This window comes from Tetrahymena thermophila (assembly GCF_000189635.1).
Source record: "Tetrahymena thermophila SB210 genomic scaffold scf_8254650, whole genome shotgun sequence".
Lineage (NCBI taxonomy): Eukaryota > Ciliophora > Oligohymenophorea > Hymenostomatida > Tetrahymenidae > Tetrahymena > Tetrahymena thermophila.
Genome location: NW_002476418.1, coordinates 935878 through 957272, shown reverse-complemented (window position 1 = coordinate 957272; position 21395 = coordinate 935878). Strand labels below are relative to the sequence as shown.

The following is a 21395-nucleotide window of genomic DNA, read 5'->3' as shown; positions in this document are numbered from 1 at the left end:
ATTTATTTATCAATGAGTGAAAGATTAGTATGTCATCAGATTTATTAGACAATATTTATAATTTTTTTTTAATAATACGATTAATCAATCAATTAGTATCTTATCAATCAAAAAGTAGAGTTACTTTATCATCAAAATACAAAATTGATTAATTATATTTAAATTTTCAAATAAACACCACTCAATTATTACTCATTTAATAAAAAACATTAACTTATTTACTTTGTTTCCATACAAAACTAGAGCATTTTTTATTTCAAGTTTTTATATTTTACAACTGATAAAATAATTTACAAATATAACAAAATATCATTTTTCATAATAATTAGCAGTTTTGTTTCTGAATATATTTGAATCTTAATTCTAATAATAAATATTTGTGTTTTTACAATATAACTAAGTGGTGAGTTTTGATGATAGAAGCACTGATTTGTAAAAGAAAATCTTGAATTAATTTAGTTGATATTGAATTTTTAGAGTACTTTGGAATGTAATTTTTTCAATTATTAAATAAAATAAGCTCCTCTAGCTATTTGCGAAGATTTATAATTTAACTATTTATTATATTTATTTCAGAAAAAAGGTGAGTTACAAGAATGAAATAATGGATATTCACATGAATTTTTCATTTAAGTTGTAGAATTTATATATTTATTAAACAAAAATTTTGATTAATTTTGAAATAATTCTTAAACACTCAAAACAAAAAGTGAAGATTTTACTTCATTTTACTAAAATAATTGAATAGTTATGTAATTTTATTGAAGGTGTAAAACATCTGGATAATAATAATTCCTATGATTTGAATTATTTGGTCAAGCTTTAATGCTTTAAGATAAATTTTATAGTTAATATAGGAGATATTATAAATAAATAACATCATTAAGTTGTATTTTTATTAGACATCTTCAATTAAAAATACAATCTGATTAGAGTTAAGATAAAAAGATAATTAGTATTTGTTTAGTCTCTAATTCTAAAATAGAAGAAATTTAAAAGATATCTGGTTAAAAATTAAATGAAGAAATCTTAACTACTCATATGAATCTAATTGATCTTTAAAAAAGTTCTTTAAATATTCTATCAGTGTTATAGATACTATTGAGTATTGGGGAAAATATATTAAGGTTAGGAATGGCATAAATTTTCAATTATTTTGATAAAAAAAGTAGCCTATCAGTATAATTTGGATTTTACGTTGATCAAATAAATAATTTGAATATAAATTTGCATTATATCTTTATTTTAAATATTACTGAAATTAGATGAAAAAAATGCAAATAAAAAATGGAATAACCGAATTAACAAAAGCTTGCAGCTCAATTTTGATTAAAAAATGGAATTTGATAGCTCACTTAAATGAATCTAAAGAGTAATTAATAAATTTAAGTCTTCATATATTCTGAAAAGGAAGTTAAGCCATTTTAAATTAATATCTGAATTTCTCTTTCTGCAAATTATTAAATGGTTTACTCAATCACAGAGTTAATATATATAAGATCTAATATAGTATTTTAAACTGATTTCACCATTGGATTTTTAAATAAGGTAATAAACAAATCATCATAATTTACTTGAATCTTGAAATTCTTTTATAAACCATAGACTGGTTGATGGAAATTAAACTAGAAGGAAAAATTATTTATAAACTAAACTAAATTTCTATTTTTTAATCAATTTAAAAACTATTTATTATTTTGATAATCAATTACCACAATATTAGGATAACATTAAAAAATATATTTTTTTATTTTTCTTTTATAAAAAAATCAAAAATATTCATTTCCTAATTTAGACACTTATTGTATTCAAAGATATCTATTTTTTGAAAGAAATAAAATAAAATAAAGTTTAAAAATTTTTAAGATTTAACTTATAAAATACAATTTCATTTTTAATTACACCTCAAATAAAAAATCATTTCAAATGCATTTATTTATTTTGTATTAAAAAATAATGAAAAATAATGTTAAAATTTGTTAGACATTAAAATCAATTAGAATCATGAAATTAATTAATTTATTAAATTTTTATTGCAAAAATTAGATTAAAAACCAATTCAATCAATCACTCAAAATATAAATCATAAGAGATATATTAAGGATTGGTTTCTAAATAATAAATTCAATTGTAATTAAAAGCAATATATTAAAATGCTAAAATTTTATAGTAGAATTGATAATATCCTTCATTTAATGTTTTTAATCCTAATATTTCTTAAACTTGATCTGTAGTAATTCTAATAACTAAACTTTATTTATATAATATTATCAATAAACTTTAAATAACCTTCAGAATTTATTTATTTATTTAGGCTTTATATAATAATTTCTTTTATTATTTTATGATTTTTGTGTTATCAATCATTTTCATCATTAATAAAACTCAACTCATAATCAAAATTGACTTCTTTAAAATTTTAGTTTTCTAAATTTTACATTAATTTAAAGTTATTATAATCTGCAATGTAACAATCTAAGAGTTATTTAACAATTTTCAGTGTAATCATTAATATATTGTTTACTTACAGTTAAAAATTTGTAATTTTTATTTTAACATTATTAAGAATTTTTAATGAAAATTCAAGATATATTTCTCATATGATTGATTGATGATCATTATTTACAGGATTTAATTATTATTATTATTTATGAAGAAACATCTTTTATATTTTTTATTGTACTCAAAATAAAAATATAATGATATAATTATCAAGATAATTCTTATAATTTTTATTAATAAGTGTTTGAATCTAAATCTTTTAATAAAATGATTATTCAATAAGTTTAACAGCAAAAAGTACCTCAAAAATAAAATAAAGATAATAATTTTATTGTATTATTAAATAGCATATTTTTACATCATATTTTATTTATGTTATTTTTCTAAAAAAAAGCAATTATTCCTTTCAATTAAAAAAGAATAAACTTATAAACATTTTATAAAAAATAATAAATTTTATCTAATAAATTATCAAAATCAAACTTAGATATATAACTGTTTAGAAATTATCATACAGAATAATAATTTAAAAAATAGAAAAAGCTTAAAAACATCAAATCATGACATTTTTTAATGAGAGCTATTATTTTACTTTAAATGCTGGCCCTATGTAAAAACTTTTCTTAGTATTGCAAAAGTAGAAAAAAAAAGTTAAGAAAATTTAATTTAGAAAATTCTAAAATTTAAAATTAAATTAAACTAATTAAAATAAGTTAATAATTAAGAGGTGATGCCTAATGTAATAGTAATGTTTATAATCAATCCCTTATTAAAATTGTCATAGGTAAAATAACCTCTGAATTTATAAAATCTTATCAAAAGGTAATTCGTCAATTAGCAATATTTTTAGAGCACATATTAATAAAAATTCTAATTTTTAAATATTTGAATTTATTTATTTCGAAAACATTGACTTAATTATTACACTCAAATATATTAGTAAAATCATTCTAAGCTCCAATAAGCTTCTTCTTTATTTTTTCTTTTTTTATAAATATTATGGCAAATAAAATTAAAAATTAAAAAATATATCATTAACCAATATAAAAATAAAAACAAATACACAAAATTAGGATGATTTATCAAATTTTTAATAATTTTAAAAGTATTAATCGATTAAAAAAACCAAATAAATTATCCTAATTCCTCCATTTTTATTGACCATTAATAATAGGATAGGGTATTATTTAAATGTATTTTTTAAGGAAATAAAAAATAAATATTTAGATGACTTAAATAAAGTAAAAGATTGTAAACAAAAATATTCTAGAAAAAGTAAATTGTAATATAATTGTGAAATCTTTTTTGTTTAAGATTATAAATATATGAATCAATAAATTAACTAAGTATTCCAGTAAAATTTAGTGCTTTGATCAAAAATTCTTTTTTATAAAAAAAAAAATTGTGTATTAATTTATTTAGAATTGGATTTTTTAGAATGTTAAGAATGTAATTTTTTCAAATATGTAAATAAATCCCACTTACAACTTTTAAAAGACTGCAATTTAATTCTAAGTATTCATTTTAGAATAAAGTTCAGTATTTAGAGCAAAATGATGGGTCTTTGCGTGAGTATTTCTTCTTTATAGATCATAAAGTTAATTCTTTTATTTTTATTTTAGTCGATTTTATGATTCCATTTTTAGTTTTTAAATTATAAATTAGACATTTCTACATCATTTTTACAAGAATATAAACTCAATTTTTATATTTATCTAGGGTTTACTATATCTTGATGATTAAGATTCCTACAATTTCACCAATTGTCTAAAAGACAAAAGATTTATGGTAAATTATTGAGTTGAAATAATAAATAACTACTAGTAGGTAGACTGACACATTTGTTTGATATATTAACTTGATTATTAGACAAATAAATTTATGCTTATTAATAAAATCTTCAAATATTCAAATAGAAAAACTTTTACAAGAATCTAATTAAAAATAAAACAGGGAGAAATCTTAATTACTCACGTAAAGTTAAATTAGCTAATAATTTATTAATTTTTAAATATTTAATTATAATGAAATAGATGTAAGTGAGTGTTGGGGTGAATATAACTATGTTAGAAGCAGTGTAAAACCTATTGTTTTCAGTCATTTAGATGAAAATGATCAATTAGTATTATCAATTTTACTTATATTATATTTGTTTTATAAAATAAATTTTTATTATCATTTACTAAAGCACTATTCACTTTATTTGACAGAGAATTTCAATCCTTCTGAAGTAAAGAAAGATGAATAAGGTAATAAGAAAATTTATCCAAAATAAAAATATATTTTAGGATGCACATATTTAGCTCCTTACATGTTTGAATTTGCCATAAAAGAATAAGATTTTCTGCTTTATTTTAAAATACTGAGTATTAAATTATTTTAAATAATTATTCAAAGGATTGCTCTACCACAAAGTAGATCTAAATGACATTGGATATGGTATTTTTTCAACTGATGTATCAATGATGCTATCTAAAAATATAAAGGTTATTAATCTATTAAAATAATTTATTAAATCCTTTCTTAAAAATTTTAGATTGACGGAAATATTATGTAACTAGAATGGAAAGGAAAAGTATATGAAATACAAAATATAGATGAGGAAGAAGCAGCTAAGTTTGATCATTATAAAGATTGAACAGAAAAAAATAAATTATTATTTGTCAGATATTTTGATGCCTGAATATAAAAATCATCTTTTTTAAACCAATTACAGTCTCTTTAATTCGATTTATCCAATCTCTATTTTAAATTTGTATTAAAAAAATTGTTAATCTATATAATTTAATATGTCTTTTGTAAAGTAACATTAATATTTTTAAGATATAATTTTAGTTTTGTCTGCCTTATTTAAAAAATATTTATAAAGTTGCATTCTAGCAATATTAAATATTTATTTGAAGCTCTTTAATTTATTATATTAGATATTTTTGAGGTTTCCTCGAATTTAATAATTAAAAAAATTTATAAAAATATTCAGAAAGCTAAATGAATTGTAATATCATAAAGTTTTAAAGTTCACACACGAATATTAAAAAAACATAAATTTTAATTGGCTTATTAGTTTGTTTAATTTTTTTTTGCAATAATATAAATATAAATAACTTTTAGTGATTTTTATATAAATAGTTTGTTAAAAAAATAATTTAATTAATATTTTAATGTTTTAAAGAGATCTAAAAATTCTATTTTTATTACCTTGGCTGTTGATTTTTTAAAAATTAAATAAAGTTTTTATAATACTTCTTTAAATTGGATGAAGATTAAGCTTACTTTAATTAAGTTGAATTTTTATTGAACAGCTTTCAATCAGATGAAGCATTCAACTTTTTTTTAAAGTTAAATTTAAATGTTACAGGTTTGTTTAGAAATACAAAAGATTAGTTTATTTAATTTGATGTTTAGTTTGTAGGAGAATTTTTGTTGGGAGATAAGCTCCTCTTTTTTGGTGGAGATTATAGTTGTTTCATTGAAAACCTATGAGGAGAGGTTTGTAACTGTCTTAAATTAGTATTTGCAGTATATTTTACAAATCCTATTTCTTAGGGAATATATATACCTCCGTATCCCTTATTTATTTATAAATTGGGGTCTCCTTGAGTTTATTATTATTTCCTAAATAAAATCAAAGTTTATTTATTTATTTCATTTTTATTTTAAAATTTACGTTTGCCTAATTATATAAACTAGTCTGTAATAGGGTTCATCTTTTTTTTTATCTTGTTTCAAATCTTGGGGATTATCTATAGAAAATTGATCATTCAATAAGTCTTCTTAATTATTTTTGAACTCTGCCTTAGGCGAAGAGTCATTTCTAGGGCTTTTTTCTTGAGTTTCTTTGTCTGTTTTAACATCTTTTTAATTGAAAGGAGATTTTTCTGATTTAGTTTATTCATTGACAATATCAATCGCTTCTAACTTATTTTCAGGTTACTAATTATTTTATTTTTCTGTATTTTATATTTCTTATTTATCAATAGTGCTAACTCCAACAACTTTAGTCTTATTTTAAAGCAATGACAAATCTTTATTAAAAATATAATTAATTAAATTTGCAAAATAAATACAAATGAAAATAAATACTATTGAATGTGCTAATATTATTGTTTGGCTATAGTTAGGGCAAATTAATATTTTAATTTTGGTCAGGTTTATTATATTCTTTAGCTGGTGTATTCAGTAATCCTAACACTTTTTTTATTTCATAAATTTAGTCTTCTACAGCGTTTTATTTTGAGAAATATTCATCTTCATCTTTAAAATCTTCAAGCATATCTTGAGCAAACATCATTTGCTCTTATAGAAGAGGCATATTATATTGATTATTCAATTTCTTAGCATAAGGATACCTCATTGGAGAACCCTTTTACTATGGAGTCCCATTCATTTTAGTGGGCTCTCTTAAGCTGCTACTTGTATTTTCTCTTAAATTAATTCTTGTATTAACCTTTAGAGGACTTCCAAATCTTTAACTTGTCATTTCTTTAAGATTATTTTGTCTAGTTTACTCTCTTGTCATATTATTATTTAATGGGGACATTATTGGCGATTAATTTTATAAAAATTTTTGGTCTTTTGTCTAGTTATGATGAATGTTATCTAAATTAAATTGTTTAGTGGTCCCTCTTAGAGTCACATCCCTACTATTTGCCCACTAATGAACTTTTTATATATATTTGATTCAATTAATAATTAAATACTATAAAAATATAGATTTACACTTTGCTCCTCTGTTATCTCTAACCCTATACATTTGCTCTAATTTCTAAAATAAAAAAGGTTGAATCTATATTTTATTTTTGAAAATAAATTACTTGCTGATAAATAAGTTATTTTTCATAAAGCTGAATGCTCGGTAACTTCATCCATTCATGTTATCTTATTTACTTCAAGGCAAACCTTTTTTCTGGATTTACTATTAGAATATTGGTAATTAAATCCTTAATTTCATCAGTAAGAATCCCTTCTACTTATGCAGGAAAGCTATAGCTACCTGTTGTAATTTTTTTTATAATTTCGCTTGGAGTTTCACCATTAAATGGCAAATTTCCTACTACAAGTGTGTAGAGAATAACTCCCAAACTCCATATATCAATGCTTTTCTATAAACTTTAGACTTATTTGAGCAATACTTCTGGTGCCATATACCTTAATAATAACAAAATATTACTCCTTAGAAACGAACAAACAAAAATAAAATAAATGTAAAATGTATTTATAACAATTAAAATAGCTTAAAAATTGATTTTTATTTTATTAGAAGAATAATCTACCTTAAAGAACCAACATTCAGTTTATTTGTGTTTAGATTTCCCACTCCTGCTATACCGAAATCAATAATTTTTATAATTGATGAGCTTGAAGATTATGAGAGAAGGATATTTTCAAGTTTGAGATCTCTGTGTATGACATTTTCTTTATGACAATACTAAATAGCATCTACAATTTATCTAAAAAACTGTCTAGCTTCTAACTCTGATAACCTCCCCTTTTTTGTTACATACTCCAGCAGTTCACCTCCTTGTAAATATTCCATAATAAACACTACTTCCATGCCCTTTAGAGTGTAGCAATTAAAAATCCTAACAATATTTCTATGATTTAAATTCTTCAAAACCTTTTTCATAAAACAAAAGCAATGAATGAGTTCTCTAGTAGAATTATTGTTTGAAGTAATAACTTTTGATTTTAAATAAAAAAATATGTAAAAATATATTAAGCTAATTCACAAAATACTTCAGCTTCACGAAAAACCATATCAATATCGCTTGCATTTCCTATCAAAGAAGTGTTTACAAATTTAATTGCAAATTTTTCTTTAGTTTATTTATGCTCTGCTAATACTACTTTACCAAATCCTCCCTCTCCAATAGTTTGAAGAATCTCGTATTGAGAAAATCCACTTGTTGAATCATATTCTTCTCCCATACTAGCTAAAAGATAACAGTTATTCTACAAAAACGGAATATCGTTTTCAAACATCTCTACTCCTTCCCTGTTAAAAAGTCTAAAATTTTCAGTATAACCTAACTTAAGATCTCTTTGCACCTTAATCTGTATATCTAAAAATGTAATACCACTTTTTAAGACAACTTTACTTATTTTTTTAGATTCTAAATCGCCATTCCTTTATACAAAAATAATCTTTTCTTGTTCTAATTCATAATCATCTTGATATATCATAACTAATACGTATCTCTTGAAATAATTATATATAGAGGTATTATTTCTGATTTCTAAAGATTTTTTGAATCGACTTCGTTAGTAATAAGTAAAATAATAATTAGTATATTGAATCAAAGAAATGTTAAAGCAGATTCTTTGAAAAAACACAAACTCTCAAAGTTGTAGTTTTTTAAAGTAGATTTAAAAATTTAAAATATTAATTTCTGCACAAATAATGTAAAATAAATTTGGAATTTAATTGTTATAAATATTTTTTATGAAATCTTTATTTATTTTTAATAAAATAATATATAGAAATATATTTAAATATTACGATCCTATTAATCATTAATAAGAAAAATATTTATTTGAACTTAATCTTACTTTAAAAATAATATTTTAAAATTTAAATGATTTTTTAATTCTTTCAAAATAATTAAATATTTCACAAACTAATTAATGGAAAAAATTAATTTTTAATACAATAATTTATAAACAAGATTTTTATATAGAAAATAAAAACAATTTAATTTTGATAAACGAAATGATTATTAATACAGGTTTTTTTTTTGCTCATATTATAAAATGTAAAATTTTTATTTTAAAGAACTTATCAAATTCCAAGAATTTCATTTTTTTTATTGAATATTTTATATATTTATTTTTTACATTAAAATAATTAAAAAATTAGGTTTTTTTTTGTAGTAAAATTTTAGTAAATTATTTCAAAAAGAGTTATTTTTATGCTAAGTTTATTTATTATTTTAGAAAGAGGAGTCTTATTATTAAATTTAATTTAATTCAATCAGTCAATCTTCATCTTCGAATTTTTTTATATTACTGTATGCCCTATTTAGGAAATATTAATAATTGTTTTATTAAATTATAAATTTTACTTTATTTCTCTGTGATTATTTTTAATGACTCTGTCTGTAAATGAAATAAGATCTTTGAATAATTACTTTTCACGTCTTAAGTCGCTGATCGAGTTTGTTTTGATAAACCTTTTTGTTAATATTTTAGTTTTAGTTTGTGTTTTAAATATGATAAGTTACATGCTGCTAGGTAAAATTTATTTGAAATTAGTTTAAGTCATTGAAGAAGATTTAGTATTTAATTTTTTAGAAGAAGATAAATTTTGACTTGAAGCAGGTTCAGCTTATCCTTCAAGAGATAAGTTAATTTTATGATCAACTTTTTGTCTATCTGTTAGGCATCCAGTTTTACTCTATTATTGCTTTTTTAATTTGTCATGTTTGATCCCTTATAAAGACTGCTAATCTAGGGAATTAACTTTTTTATGTACAACATATTTATTAGCAGGATTTCGTTGTTTATAGGAAATATAAGATTAAATAAATTATTTCTCTTAGTTAAAATTAACTCTATCATGAATAATTTTTAAATGTTTCTCACTCCAAAGCTCACTACATTAAATATTTCCGGTTTCATAACTTGGAACTACTCCTTCCAAAACATGCTATAATTTGAGACTTTTTTCATCTTTGTTTGTAGCACTGAACCCAAATTTATAATATGTTTTTAATCTATTCATTTCTAAGTTTTTCTTTTGTTTGATGAAATCTGCTAACCCGCACTTTACCTTACCTTGAATATATGGAGGCTAAGAAATAAATTTATTAAAAATTTCATTCTAATTTGACTAAAATTCCTAGTATCTTTCACTTTAATATATATCTTCTTTATTTAGTTGCTAGATTGATTAAGGCACATCTATGTTATCACTAAAATCTTATTGGCATAAATTTTTTATAAATTAACTCACTGGTTCCAAATTTTTTTCATTTATTTATTTATTATTAGATTTAGATGTCAAGGTTTAATTGCTTTCCAATCCTTCAGAGGAAATACTAGGATTTTGATTTAATTTTAATTTAAATGGAGATTCTAGCTCTGTTTACTTCTTTAGAGAGTTTGAAGTTGTTTATGATAAAACCGCAGTGTTTATTATTGTCTATGGCTTAGCAAAAGAATTTAAATATGATATATTCATAGAATGTAAATTTTATTCCTAATTTGATTATTTTTCATTTATATTTTCATTAAATGGTTAGTTTAATGAAAGCTTTTTAATCGCTGAGCCAAACTCTTATGAAGATAATTTGCTCAATCTTTTATTTTTTTACTATTAATTGCTGTTTTCCAAAGGATTTTAAGAAGCTGAATTCTTAGTGTCTTTGATCTCTGATTCCAAAAATGTTACAGTAGGAGTTTTAATAGGAGATTCAAATTTAGAATTTTGAAAATTATCCATTTTTTATTTAACAGTTTGCATTTCATGCTTTTCTTTGAATTAGCTTTTATGAGGATTTTAGCTTATGCTGAATGGCGATATGTGTCTCGTATCTTTAGTGGCATTTTAAGATTTGTCATCTTCATTTTTCTTAAGCAAAGAATTGAACTAAGAATCAATCTAGGTAGATTTTCTATCTTCAGACTCAAAAATATTATTTGAAATAGGTGAAATTAATTCAGCTTTAGCTTTAAGTAGCTAAACATGGTTTTCCATATTTAATATGGGCTTTGTATCGAATGGAGTGGTGTCTGCTGTTTTTCTTGAAGAAAGAGGATCTCTATTGAAATTATTAACCTCTTATAGGTTAAGGAATGAAATGTTTTTAGTTTTTTATCCTTCATTTTTATATGAAAATGTCTTTTGCTTTTGGATGCTTCTCACTAAGGGCTCATTTTTCCACTTTATATTAGGTAATGGATCTGTATTTTCAATACTCTTATCACTTTTATCATATGATATCTAATCAATCTTATCTAATGTGGATGGATTAATTTAAGTTTAATTTATTTCTTCTAATTATAGCGTTTAAGAGTTTCTTAAAAGAATATTTGTTTTTGAATTACTAGATTCATGTTTATTTTAATTGATTACTTGATTTGGTTTATAATTATGATTATTACCAATTAATTTGATAGTATTATTATTGCTTTATGTATCTGGATTAGATATTTGAGGAGAGTTTACTGGATAATTTTTTATGCTCTCTTTAATATTTGAAACATGTAAATTATCAATTTAAAATGGAATAGATTAATTTCTTTTAAGCAATGCTTTTGGAGTCATTTACTAATAATTAGTTGATTTGTTTCTAGAATGATAAGATGTTACTACAAAAGGTTATTAATTTACCATATTTAGGGTATTTTACTCTTTTGCAGGCGATTAATTTTCCATGTTAGCAGCTTTGCTTGCACTTTATTTTTAAAAATTAAGTACTTTTTATTATTCTATGTTAGTCTAAGAAGAAATTTCTGTTTTTGATAGCTGCTCTGGAATATTAGCAAATGATTTGATAACAATTTAGTGATTTTCAGATGATGGAAGAATTTTATTAAAGCTTTTGACAGTGTATTTATTTCCTAAATCCTTTTCTAAAATATACATTGAATTTCTTTAAGATTCTTCATTTGCTTTATTTAATTAATCCAAGTAGTTCAATGTATTTTCAAGTTAATCTTTTTTTACTGCTAAAAATTATAAATTTTTAGGCGTTAGTGAAGATTAATTTTTTTTTGCAAACATATTCAATTGAATTAACACATCTTCTTCCTCAGCCTTTTAATTCATCTTAATAATTGATGCCTATCTATTAAACTACTTCAGAATACCCTTTTTTTGATTTCCAACTAAATTAGCAGTGTTATTCTCACTCAAATTTCTTATTTTTAGCAAATTATTTAAATCAATTTATTCCTACTAACTTAGTTTATCCTTTTGTAATTCGACATTTTTATTATTTGGATTACCAAATAATTATCCTTATTTTAAATTTTTTTAAGAACGAAAATCATTATTGTTTCGTTATAGCTCTTTATTATCTAAACCTCTAATTTATGGTGTAAGTCTTTGAGGATTAGATTTTTCTTTTTTAATGAGCTTTTGGTAGACATCATCTTCAATCGTTTCTAAATTTGCAATGCTGCAAACTTTAATTTGAAGATTCTTTGAAGGCTGAAGAACTTCGAATACTGATGAATGAACATACGGACTTATATCTATTGCACTGTTTAGTTAATTTATTGATGAGCAAGTCTGTTGGCTGCTCTCTTCTTGTATCTTTTGAGTAGCAGCTATATTTGCATTAGATTATCTTACAATAGAAGGAATCATGAGCTACTACTTAAAACAATCAAATATAGCAGATTACAATAAGTCTTAATATTTTTAATAATTTTTTTGTTTATCCCTACAATTAATTATTGGTATTTTTTTAATCTTTCTATCGATATCCTTAAAACAAAATAATACCTTGCAATTTTTTCAATTTCTCAGTAATCGCAACAAAATACACTCTTGATTTTACATTTTTAAGCATCGTATTTCATTTCTACAATCTTATAATAAACCAACCAGTTTAAGGATCAAATTTGCCTAAAAATATAAATTTCTTTAAGCTATAAAATACTTCAAAATAAGCACTTTCCAACATCAGAATTAAATTGATATTTAAAAATAATGTATTAAATTTTTAAATAGATCTTGCTAAATTCCATGAATTATATTATATCATCTTTCTTTTAATAAATTAATTTAAATATATTGGCTTGATATAAATTTTTATAATCCATAATTAATTTTATGTAACTAACTTCATTCAGTTGAAATTTACAAAAATTATTTCATTACTTACTCAAAATTTTATCAATCCTACCTAAATTAATATAAATACTTTTAAGACAGCTAATTATTAAAAATAAATTTAAAAACACATATTGATAATTAAGGAGACTCTTTGTAATCAAATTTGATAAGTTTCTTTGAGCAAATAATTATAGATTAATTTAGTCTTTAAAACTATATTTGTTTCAAATTAAACCATTTATTAAATTAAAATTATTTATTTTAATATAAATGTTTACTTGTAAAAGCTTTTTATGTATTTAGAGGTATATCTTGCTGCTTTTTTACTCTTAAAACTAGTTTTTTATCTTGTAAAAACTATAAATAAATTATAAATACGGCAAATTAATAAATTATTTGATTAAAAATTAAAATAAGATTAAATTGAATAGATATATTTGGAATATTATTTTATATTTAATTTAATAATTTCTTAAAAACTATTATATTTTATCAAAATTAAAAATTTATATCCGAAAAGTAAAAAAGAGAAAATTTAATAAATTTATTGATTAATCAACTAAATTAAAATTATCAATTTTATTTTTAAAAATTGTGTAAATTTATTAATTGATAATAAATCTTAATATAGATTTAAATCCTCTTTGAACAGTATAGCGTATAACAAATATAATTTTGAAATTCAATTCAAGTAATTTTGTGAAAATATTGTTTCCTATTTGATTTTATTGATTAATTAAAAAAGTAAATTTAAAAAAAAGATTTTAATTTTTTCTAAAAAACGTATTTTTTTCAACAAAAAACTGTTAGACAAGATTTTAAATGAATTTAGGTTTTTGAAAAATCAACAATATGTATAATTAAATAAATCAGTAATGAAGTTATATATTTTATTTTTATTGTGAATAAATCAATTGTAAAATAAAGATCTATTTATATGATTTGTAATAAATATGCATTCATTCAATATCAATTACATTTCAAAATAGCTTTGAAGTAGCAAGGAAAGAAAAAAACTATCTAAAATTAGATAAATTTAAATATATATTTTTAATTGATAAATTTGTAAAATTAAATAACAAAAACAATATAGAGGAAAAAAGACATGCATTGATGCATAAATTCATGTATTTATTAATTTATGTTTATTTGCATGCTTTTATTTATGATAGATAGATGTATAGCTGCTATTTGATTTGTTAATTGAAATATATATATATTTAAAAATAGTGAGGGAAATTGAAGTCTTTATAGATAATATCAATCAAATAGCAACAAATTGATAGATAAATAGAAAGAAATAAATAAATAAAATAAACATATTAAGCATTATTAACATTTAAAGTTAGAAGAATCAATATTAAGTACAAGGAGAAATAATCAAGAAGAAGGAGAAGAAAAAGAAGAAGAAATCAAAAGCAAACTAATTAATTATTTAATTTATTAATTAATTATCAAATTTTTTAGAAATCTCTTTAGTAAAAGTTAACTAGTTAGCAGTAAAATACTTTGAATTAGAGAGAAAATAAATAAATTATTGAAGGGAAAAATAAGTAGGCATATCACTTAATATTAGGAAGAAAAAAAGTGCCAAAAGTATAAATAGACAGATAGATAGATACTTTAATATTAGTAACCTATACATTCCAAGAAAAGGCAGAGCACAAATAGTGGAAATAAATTTATTTATAAAAAAGAGAGGTTTCTTGTCCATCAACTGATTTAATTAATGGAATAAAATCAATAATATCAAATAAGAGTGAGTGGATTACCTCTTGACATTGATGTAGATTCGTATTCTGGTCTTTTTGGGAGCAATGGAAAATATAAGATAATTAAAAAGTACGAAGACAATTAAATATCAAATAAATCAAATGCTTCTTAGTAGCTCGTTTTGCAGTACGAATCGTTGTAAGTTGCTCAAGCTACTATCAAAGAAATAAAATCATAAAACTCAAATCTCTCTGCTGAACTTATTGCTTTACCTTAATAATAACAAAACGATTAAAATGCGTCTACCCGTTAAGAAAACTAGATTATGATATCCAAAGTAGTTTAGTAAGACTAGGCACCCAACTCTTCTTCATAAAAGCTTTCTTCCTCTAAAAGTAGAAGCAGGAGTAACAGTCCTAAAAACATTCATAACACTAAATCGAACTAAGTTCAATTTTCCACATTAAAAAATAAAGGAGACATCTAGTTAAATAGTAATGGTTTAAGTATAGTTGTTGATAAGGATAATAGTATAAATTCTGGAAATTAGTATTAATTTGGCTACAATTCTATGCTTAGTTAATAGATTTAAGATATAAATGGATAAAACTCTTCAAATTCCTAACATTTTAAGGATGTTTCTCCTCAAAAAGCTCAAGCATCTAAAGTAAAATCATCAGAAAGTAGAGAAAGAATTTCAAATGACAATTAATCAATAGAATCAGGAGAAGTTCCTTCAAGCTCCAGAGATTAGTAAAATAATGATCTTAGTTAAAGTTAATTTAGTAAAGATGAAAGAATTAATGTACCTTAAACACAAACTCAGCAAAATGTTGTAAAATAAACTTTGACAATCATTAAGCAAGACAGAAATTAAATTAATAACAACAACAGCAACAGTAATAATGTTAATAATAGCAATAACAATAACAATTTTAATTCTAATGGTAAATCGATTAATAATGTTGTTATTTCTATAGCAGCTGCACAACCTAATAATGTAACAGCGCCAAACCCAGCTTAAGCTGGAATAGGAGGTGGGAGAGTAATTACTATCAAAAAGAAAGATCAGGGACCTAAACTGATTGATAAATTGATTATTAAATAAAAACCTTCCTAAAACGATTTAGAAAAACCAACTGTTTCAACTGGATCTTTAGAAAATGTTAATTTACAAAGTTAAAGTATTTAGCAGATGCAGCCCTAACCAAATCCTTCTAATTTTAGCTATAAAATTTAAAATAGCTAAATTATTAGTAGATCTGGAGTAGCTACCAATAATAATGGAGGCTTAAAAACTTAAAAAGTATTAAGAATCAGTTAACGCGAAAATGATGGAAACAATTCTACGTTTGGTGAAGAAAAAGACTATTAGCTGAACAGCAATAACAATAAAAGTAACATAAATGTCTATTAAAAAAGAGAGTACTAAGCTAAATAGGATATTTATAAAAACAGATATTAAATTAATTATAATAATGAAGAGAAATACAATTATAATCAATTGGGTGAATAGCAAAAGTAATTAATAAATAATAATATTTAAAATTACTAAACTTAGAACTAGAATGATTTTAGTAAATAAAAGTTATTTATTAGCAGTAATTAATCTTAAAATTAGTAGATAAATATTTAGATTTAATAACAGTAGCAATAAAATTCTTGTTAATAATAGTTATAGTAGTAGTAATAGATTTAATATTAGTAGTAGTAGTTATTATCTTAGCAATCTTAGTAGTAGTCTCAGCTATAGCTTTAGCAGTAATAGCCTCAGTTATTGTAGTCTTAATAGTCATAATAATTTTAAAATAACTTAAAGTAGTATTAGTAATATTATTCTTAGTAGCTTAATTCTAATAATTAGTAGTATCTAAATTAACCTATTTTAAATATGTAATATAGCTAACATTAACAAAATTTTAGTCAGGTACTAAAGGTTGTTGATATATAGGCAGAAAAAAAAAAATTACATAAACTCATCCATGAGAGAATAAAACTTGTTCATCTCAGACATATGCGAGAGAAGAAAAAAAAATACCACTGTTTGCATGTGTTTCATAGAATAAACTGTCATTAAATTCACAAATCTCAGTAAAATATAGATGATTAAAAATAATATCCAGAATACTTAAGAAATATGGATTTCCTCCAATTTTGTAAGTATTTTCGTAGTAAGTTAGAAAGATCATCATCTCTCTCAATAGAAAGAGAATTTTTCCTATAGTAGCCTCTCTCTTCTATTTCTAAACCTTCAAAATCTCCTCCATAGTCTGGCCAAAATAATTTACTCCCGGAGGCTAAATAACTTTAAACTAGCTTGAATGATAAAAATATAAAAGATAAAATCTAATAAAATAATAACTCTTGTTAACTAGAATCAAACTAAATTTAGCAGCAGTACCAAAGTAGATCTAAATAAAAAGAGTTAGCACTGAGTGGAAGAGAGAAAAAAGATTATAGCGCAGAAAGATACCAAAGAGAAAATAAAGATGGTAGAGATGATAAGCAGCTAAGAGAGAAAAGCAAAGATAATAATAGAGATTATAGAGATAATAAAGATATTGTAGATTTTAGAGATGTTAAAGAAAATAGAGATAATAGAGATTATAAAGATACTAGGAGCTATAAGGATAGTAGAGATTATAAAGACAATAGAGATTTTAGAGATAATAATAGAGGAATAAGTAGAGAGCTTTAGCATTAATAGTAATTTAATTATGATAAGTAGAACTAATACAATAAAAACAATACTTTTCAAGAAAATTCTTCTCCTACACGCAGTTTGAGAGAAAATAACAACACTACCAATAATAACAATAATTATTAATATAACAATAATAATAGCAGAAGATATTACAAAAACTTTTAAGATTGTAGAAGAAGTAGAAGCAGATCACACGATAGCAGAAGTAATTCTTTTTCTCGTAATTAATACAAAGGAAATGTGCATAACTAGAATGGCAAAAATTATAAAAATTATGAGAAAAAATAAAATAAATACTCTCCAAAGCATTAATATAGAAATGAAAAAAATAGATACTTTTCTAGATCAACTAGCCCTGATTCAAGAAAAGGGTAGCAATAACCATAATACTAGCAGACAAGATATAATAGGAATGACGAAGACTAAAATAAGCACTACAAGGAAGACAGAAAAGAGATTTTACATTAAAACAAAAATGATAAATATTATAATTAGGATTAACGAAAATAAAACAAACACAATAGAAGTAGTCATGACAACTCGAAAATTTCAAAGAATTAGTAAGAAATTAATGATGGCGAAACCAAAAAATAAAATCAAAAATCTAATAGTCCAAACAGGAATGTCAAACAAAATCAAAAAAGTGATTAAATGGATATAGAAGATTCATTTAAATAACCTGAATTACTTGAATAAGAGATTAAAAAAAGCACTTTCTCTGATGTGGAAGATTACAAATCTAGCAGTCGCGAATCTTAAAGGGTCAAACCATTATCAATTAATCAAAACTCAGGATAAAAATAGAAATATGACGAGGATTAACTTGACTACAGCTCAGATAGAGACAACAATTGAAATAAACTGAAATAAAAGAACAGAAATAAATTATAGGACAAAAATAATTTAAAAACTCCAACATACATATTGAAGAGATGATAAATTTAGTGTATTAGTTAGTTAGTTAGTTAGTTAATTAATTAATTAATTATCTAGCTCAAATTGATATTCAATTAAATCGATTTAGTAAATATAACTTATAATTCCTTCTTAAATAGGTTGCTTGCTTGTTTATTGTTTTAAAACAACAAAATTTTAGGATATAATAAAATTTGATTTCTTTCTTACTCAAATACTTCCTCACTGCTTTTGTTCCAATTTAGCTATATAAATTATAATATAATTAAATAATTTAAAAATTAAGAAGAGGCTAGTTAAAAAATAAATAATCTCTAACTTTAATTTGCTTCTTCATTCATTCGTACATTCATTCATTATGAAACGATATTAAGGATATATTTGTTATAATAAATTTTTATTTTTGTTAGTTTTAATTATAATTTTCTCTGATAGATGAAATCAAAAACTCACATAGTACTTCGTTCCTTCCTTCCTTCCTTCCTTCCTTACTTAAACCCTTCCTAAATTAATCATTCCCACTCTCTATTTCAAATCTTAAACTAAATAAATTAAAGCTTTAAACACATTCAAAGATATAAGGATAGAAAATATTACTGTTATTATTCAAAGTGATAAAGAGAATCTATTATGTCGATAACTAACATTTATCATAAAGTATTTCAAACTAAAAAAGATCTCTTACAAAAAAAACAAAAACAATTTATTCAATTTTTATATTTATTTTTAATTTATAAATTAATTAACTATTTCAATCTAATTTGCATATTTAATTGATGTTCATCTTGTTTTTAAACATTTACTTATAGATTCATCTATCAATTTATTTATTTTATTACTAATCTAATTACTAAAAAATCAAATCTTTATTTTCCACTATTTATTTTAATATTTGATGTCAAATAATATCTTTTAACATTATCACTTGAATTGTAAAATAAAATAAAAAATATAATTTATTTTCTGATAAAATTGCAGAAAATCAAATAATAACAAAGATAAGTTGAAGAAAAAACTCAAATTATACTCAAATGAAAGGTTTCAAAATTACTAAAATGAATTTACTAATTTAAAGAATTTGAAGTAATCATTTCATGATTAAAACCCTAAAAATTTTGATAAATATTATGATGAACTAATGTACTATTTATTCTATTTTAGTTAACTTAAGTTTACACATATATCCAAGCATTTAAATTCTAAACAGCTAACAAAATAAGTTAAAATTTATTATATATATAAATAAAATGAATATAAATTATTGCAATGAAATATTTTCCACAAATACTTTGACACAAAAACAAAAATTAATTGGAATAAAACACTAAATAAATCGATTAATCTATTTATCTATCTACACCATAATTGATTGATAAATTAATAGGACAGTTAATATTAGAGATAACTAGCAAAGATACGGTAAGTAACAAGTTTTTTCAGAGATCACTCTTTTCATTAGCCTTACCTAAACAATAACAATAGATTTATAAATATACTTTACTCTTTAATAATTAATAATCTTGCCTTAATTTTCCTTTTTCTTCATGTGTTCTTCAAGTTGTCTATCAAGTTGATCCTTTTTGACTTTTTGTAATTAAAACAAAAGGTTACCCACCATTTCATTTTTTAATAGCCTTTATTGTACTATTATAAGTACTTTCTAAAACAAATAGTTGTTTACTTTTATCTTTCACTTGAGGGTCCTTTGATAAGAATTTTTCCAAATTTTTATCAAGCTAATCCTTGCTTAAATTTCTGTCATTTCTTCTTTTATTCTTGAAACCATTTCTATCAAACTTACCTCCTCTTCTATCGTTATTATTTTGATTTCCACGGTTATTGTTTCCACCTCTTCTATCGTTTCCGAATTTTCTGTTACCGCCGTCACCGCCTCTTCTATTGCCCTTATTATTTAAATATATATTTTAATTTATTGGTTAAAACTAAATTTCATTTAATATTTAAAAAATAGACATCTTTTTAATATTGATATTTCAATGCATCAATCAATTAACTAATAATTTATCAATATTAGCATTAAAAGATATCATTTAACTGACTTTCATATTTTTTTGTTAAATTTAAATTGTGAATTACATTGCCACCACGGTTACCTCCACCGTTATTACGACGTTGACCATTATTTCCACCTCTTCTGTTATTGTCTCTACCCATTTTAAATATTGTTTACTTTTTTTTGATAATTAATTTTAATTGATTTATGCAAATATTGATTAATAAATTAAAATCCCTCACTTTGGTTTTAATTTAAATTAAAAACAAACAATTAGATAGATATATATAATTTAATAATTGAAAATTTCTAATCTCCTTTGATTTATCATCTCCAATTATCTTTCTAGCTGCTTTTTATATAAAATATCCTTATTAATCATACATTTACTGTATCTCTTCTTTTCTAATTCACAATTATTTATTATTATATAATTTATTATCATTATTATAAATAAATTTAATTATAAAAGATATTTGATTGAATTTTATCTATATTAATTACTTGCATAGCTTATTTAAAACGATATTTTTAGAAAATTACATATTAAATATCTCCTCCCCCTTTTTTATTTAAAAAATATTTTTTACGACTTTTTAATTTTAAATTATTTAATTATTTTGTAATCTAATTAAAACATTTTGTTTATTAAGATTTATTATTGTGAATTTTAAATTTGATATTTTACTTATTGAAGGGCAATTTTTAAAATGATGATTCCTATATTGAACAAATAAACATTTATATTAATAAAGTCTGATTTA

General features: G+C 22.2%; 5 protein-coding genes across 5 annotated transcripts; 2 read left to right on the top strand and 3 right to left on the bottom strand. All coding sequences in view use genetic code 6, as the record gives it.

Annotated features, from left to right (window-relative positions):
* Positions 1-3940: 3940 nt before the first annotated feature.
* TTHERM_00079360 (UPF0598 C8orf82-like protein, putative) lies at positions 3941-5140 on the top strand (the record flags this gene model as incomplete). The annotated part of the gene is made up of 7 exons (XM_001015777.2): positions 3941-4099; positions 4222-4290; positions 4419-4476; positions 4536-4624; positions 4691-4751; positions 4900-4988; positions 5039-5140. The coding sequence occupies 7 exons, from the start codon at positions 3941-3943 to the stop codon at positions 5138-5140; spliced, it is 627 nt and encodes a 208-aa protein (XP_001015777.2).
* Positions 5141-5807: 667 nt separating this feature from the next.
* Positions 5808-8685, bottom strand: TTHERM_00079359 (Serine/Threonine kinase domain protein; the record flags this gene model as incomplete). The annotated part of the gene is made up of 7 exons (XM_001471297.2): positions 5808-6117; positions 6170-6527; positions 6586-7164; positions 7222-7267; positions 7317-7650; positions 7776-8181; positions 8232-8685. 7 exons carry the CDS (start codon positions 8683-8685, stop codon positions 5808-5810), a joined length of 2487 nt encoding a protein of 828 aa, XP_001471347.2.
* A 791-nt stretch (positions 8686-9476) lies between these two features.
* Positions 9477-12814, bottom strand: TTHERM_00079340 (hypothetical protein; the record flags this gene model as incomplete). The annotated part of the gene is made up of 2 exons (XM_001015775.3): positions 9477-9516; positions 9564-12814. 2 exons carry the CDS (start codon positions 12812-12814, stop codon positions 9477-9479), a joined length of 3291 nt encoding a protein of 1096 aa, XP_001015775.3.
* A 2200-nt stretch (positions 12815-15014) lies between these two features.
* Positions 15015-18557, top strand: TTHERM_00079330 (hypothetical protein; the record flags this gene model as incomplete). Its single annotated transcript, XM_001015774.2, has 1 exon — positions 15015-18557. The coding sequence occupies one exon, from the start codon at positions 15015-15017 to the stop codon at positions 18555-18557; it is 3543 nt and encodes a 1180-aa protein (XP_001015774.2).
* Positions 18558-20053: 1496 nt separating this feature from the next.
* Positions 20054-20792, bottom strand: TTHERM_00079320 (Fop carboxy-terminal duplication domain protein; the record flags this gene model as incomplete). Its single annotated transcript, XM_001015773.2, has 4 exons — positions 20054-20082; positions 20142-20201; positions 20299-20521; positions 20715-20792. The coding sequence occupies 4 exons, from the start codon at positions 20790-20792 to the stop codon at positions 20054-20056; spliced, it is 390 nt and encodes a 129-aa protein (XP_001015773.2).
* Positions 20793-21395: the final 603 nt, after the last annotated feature.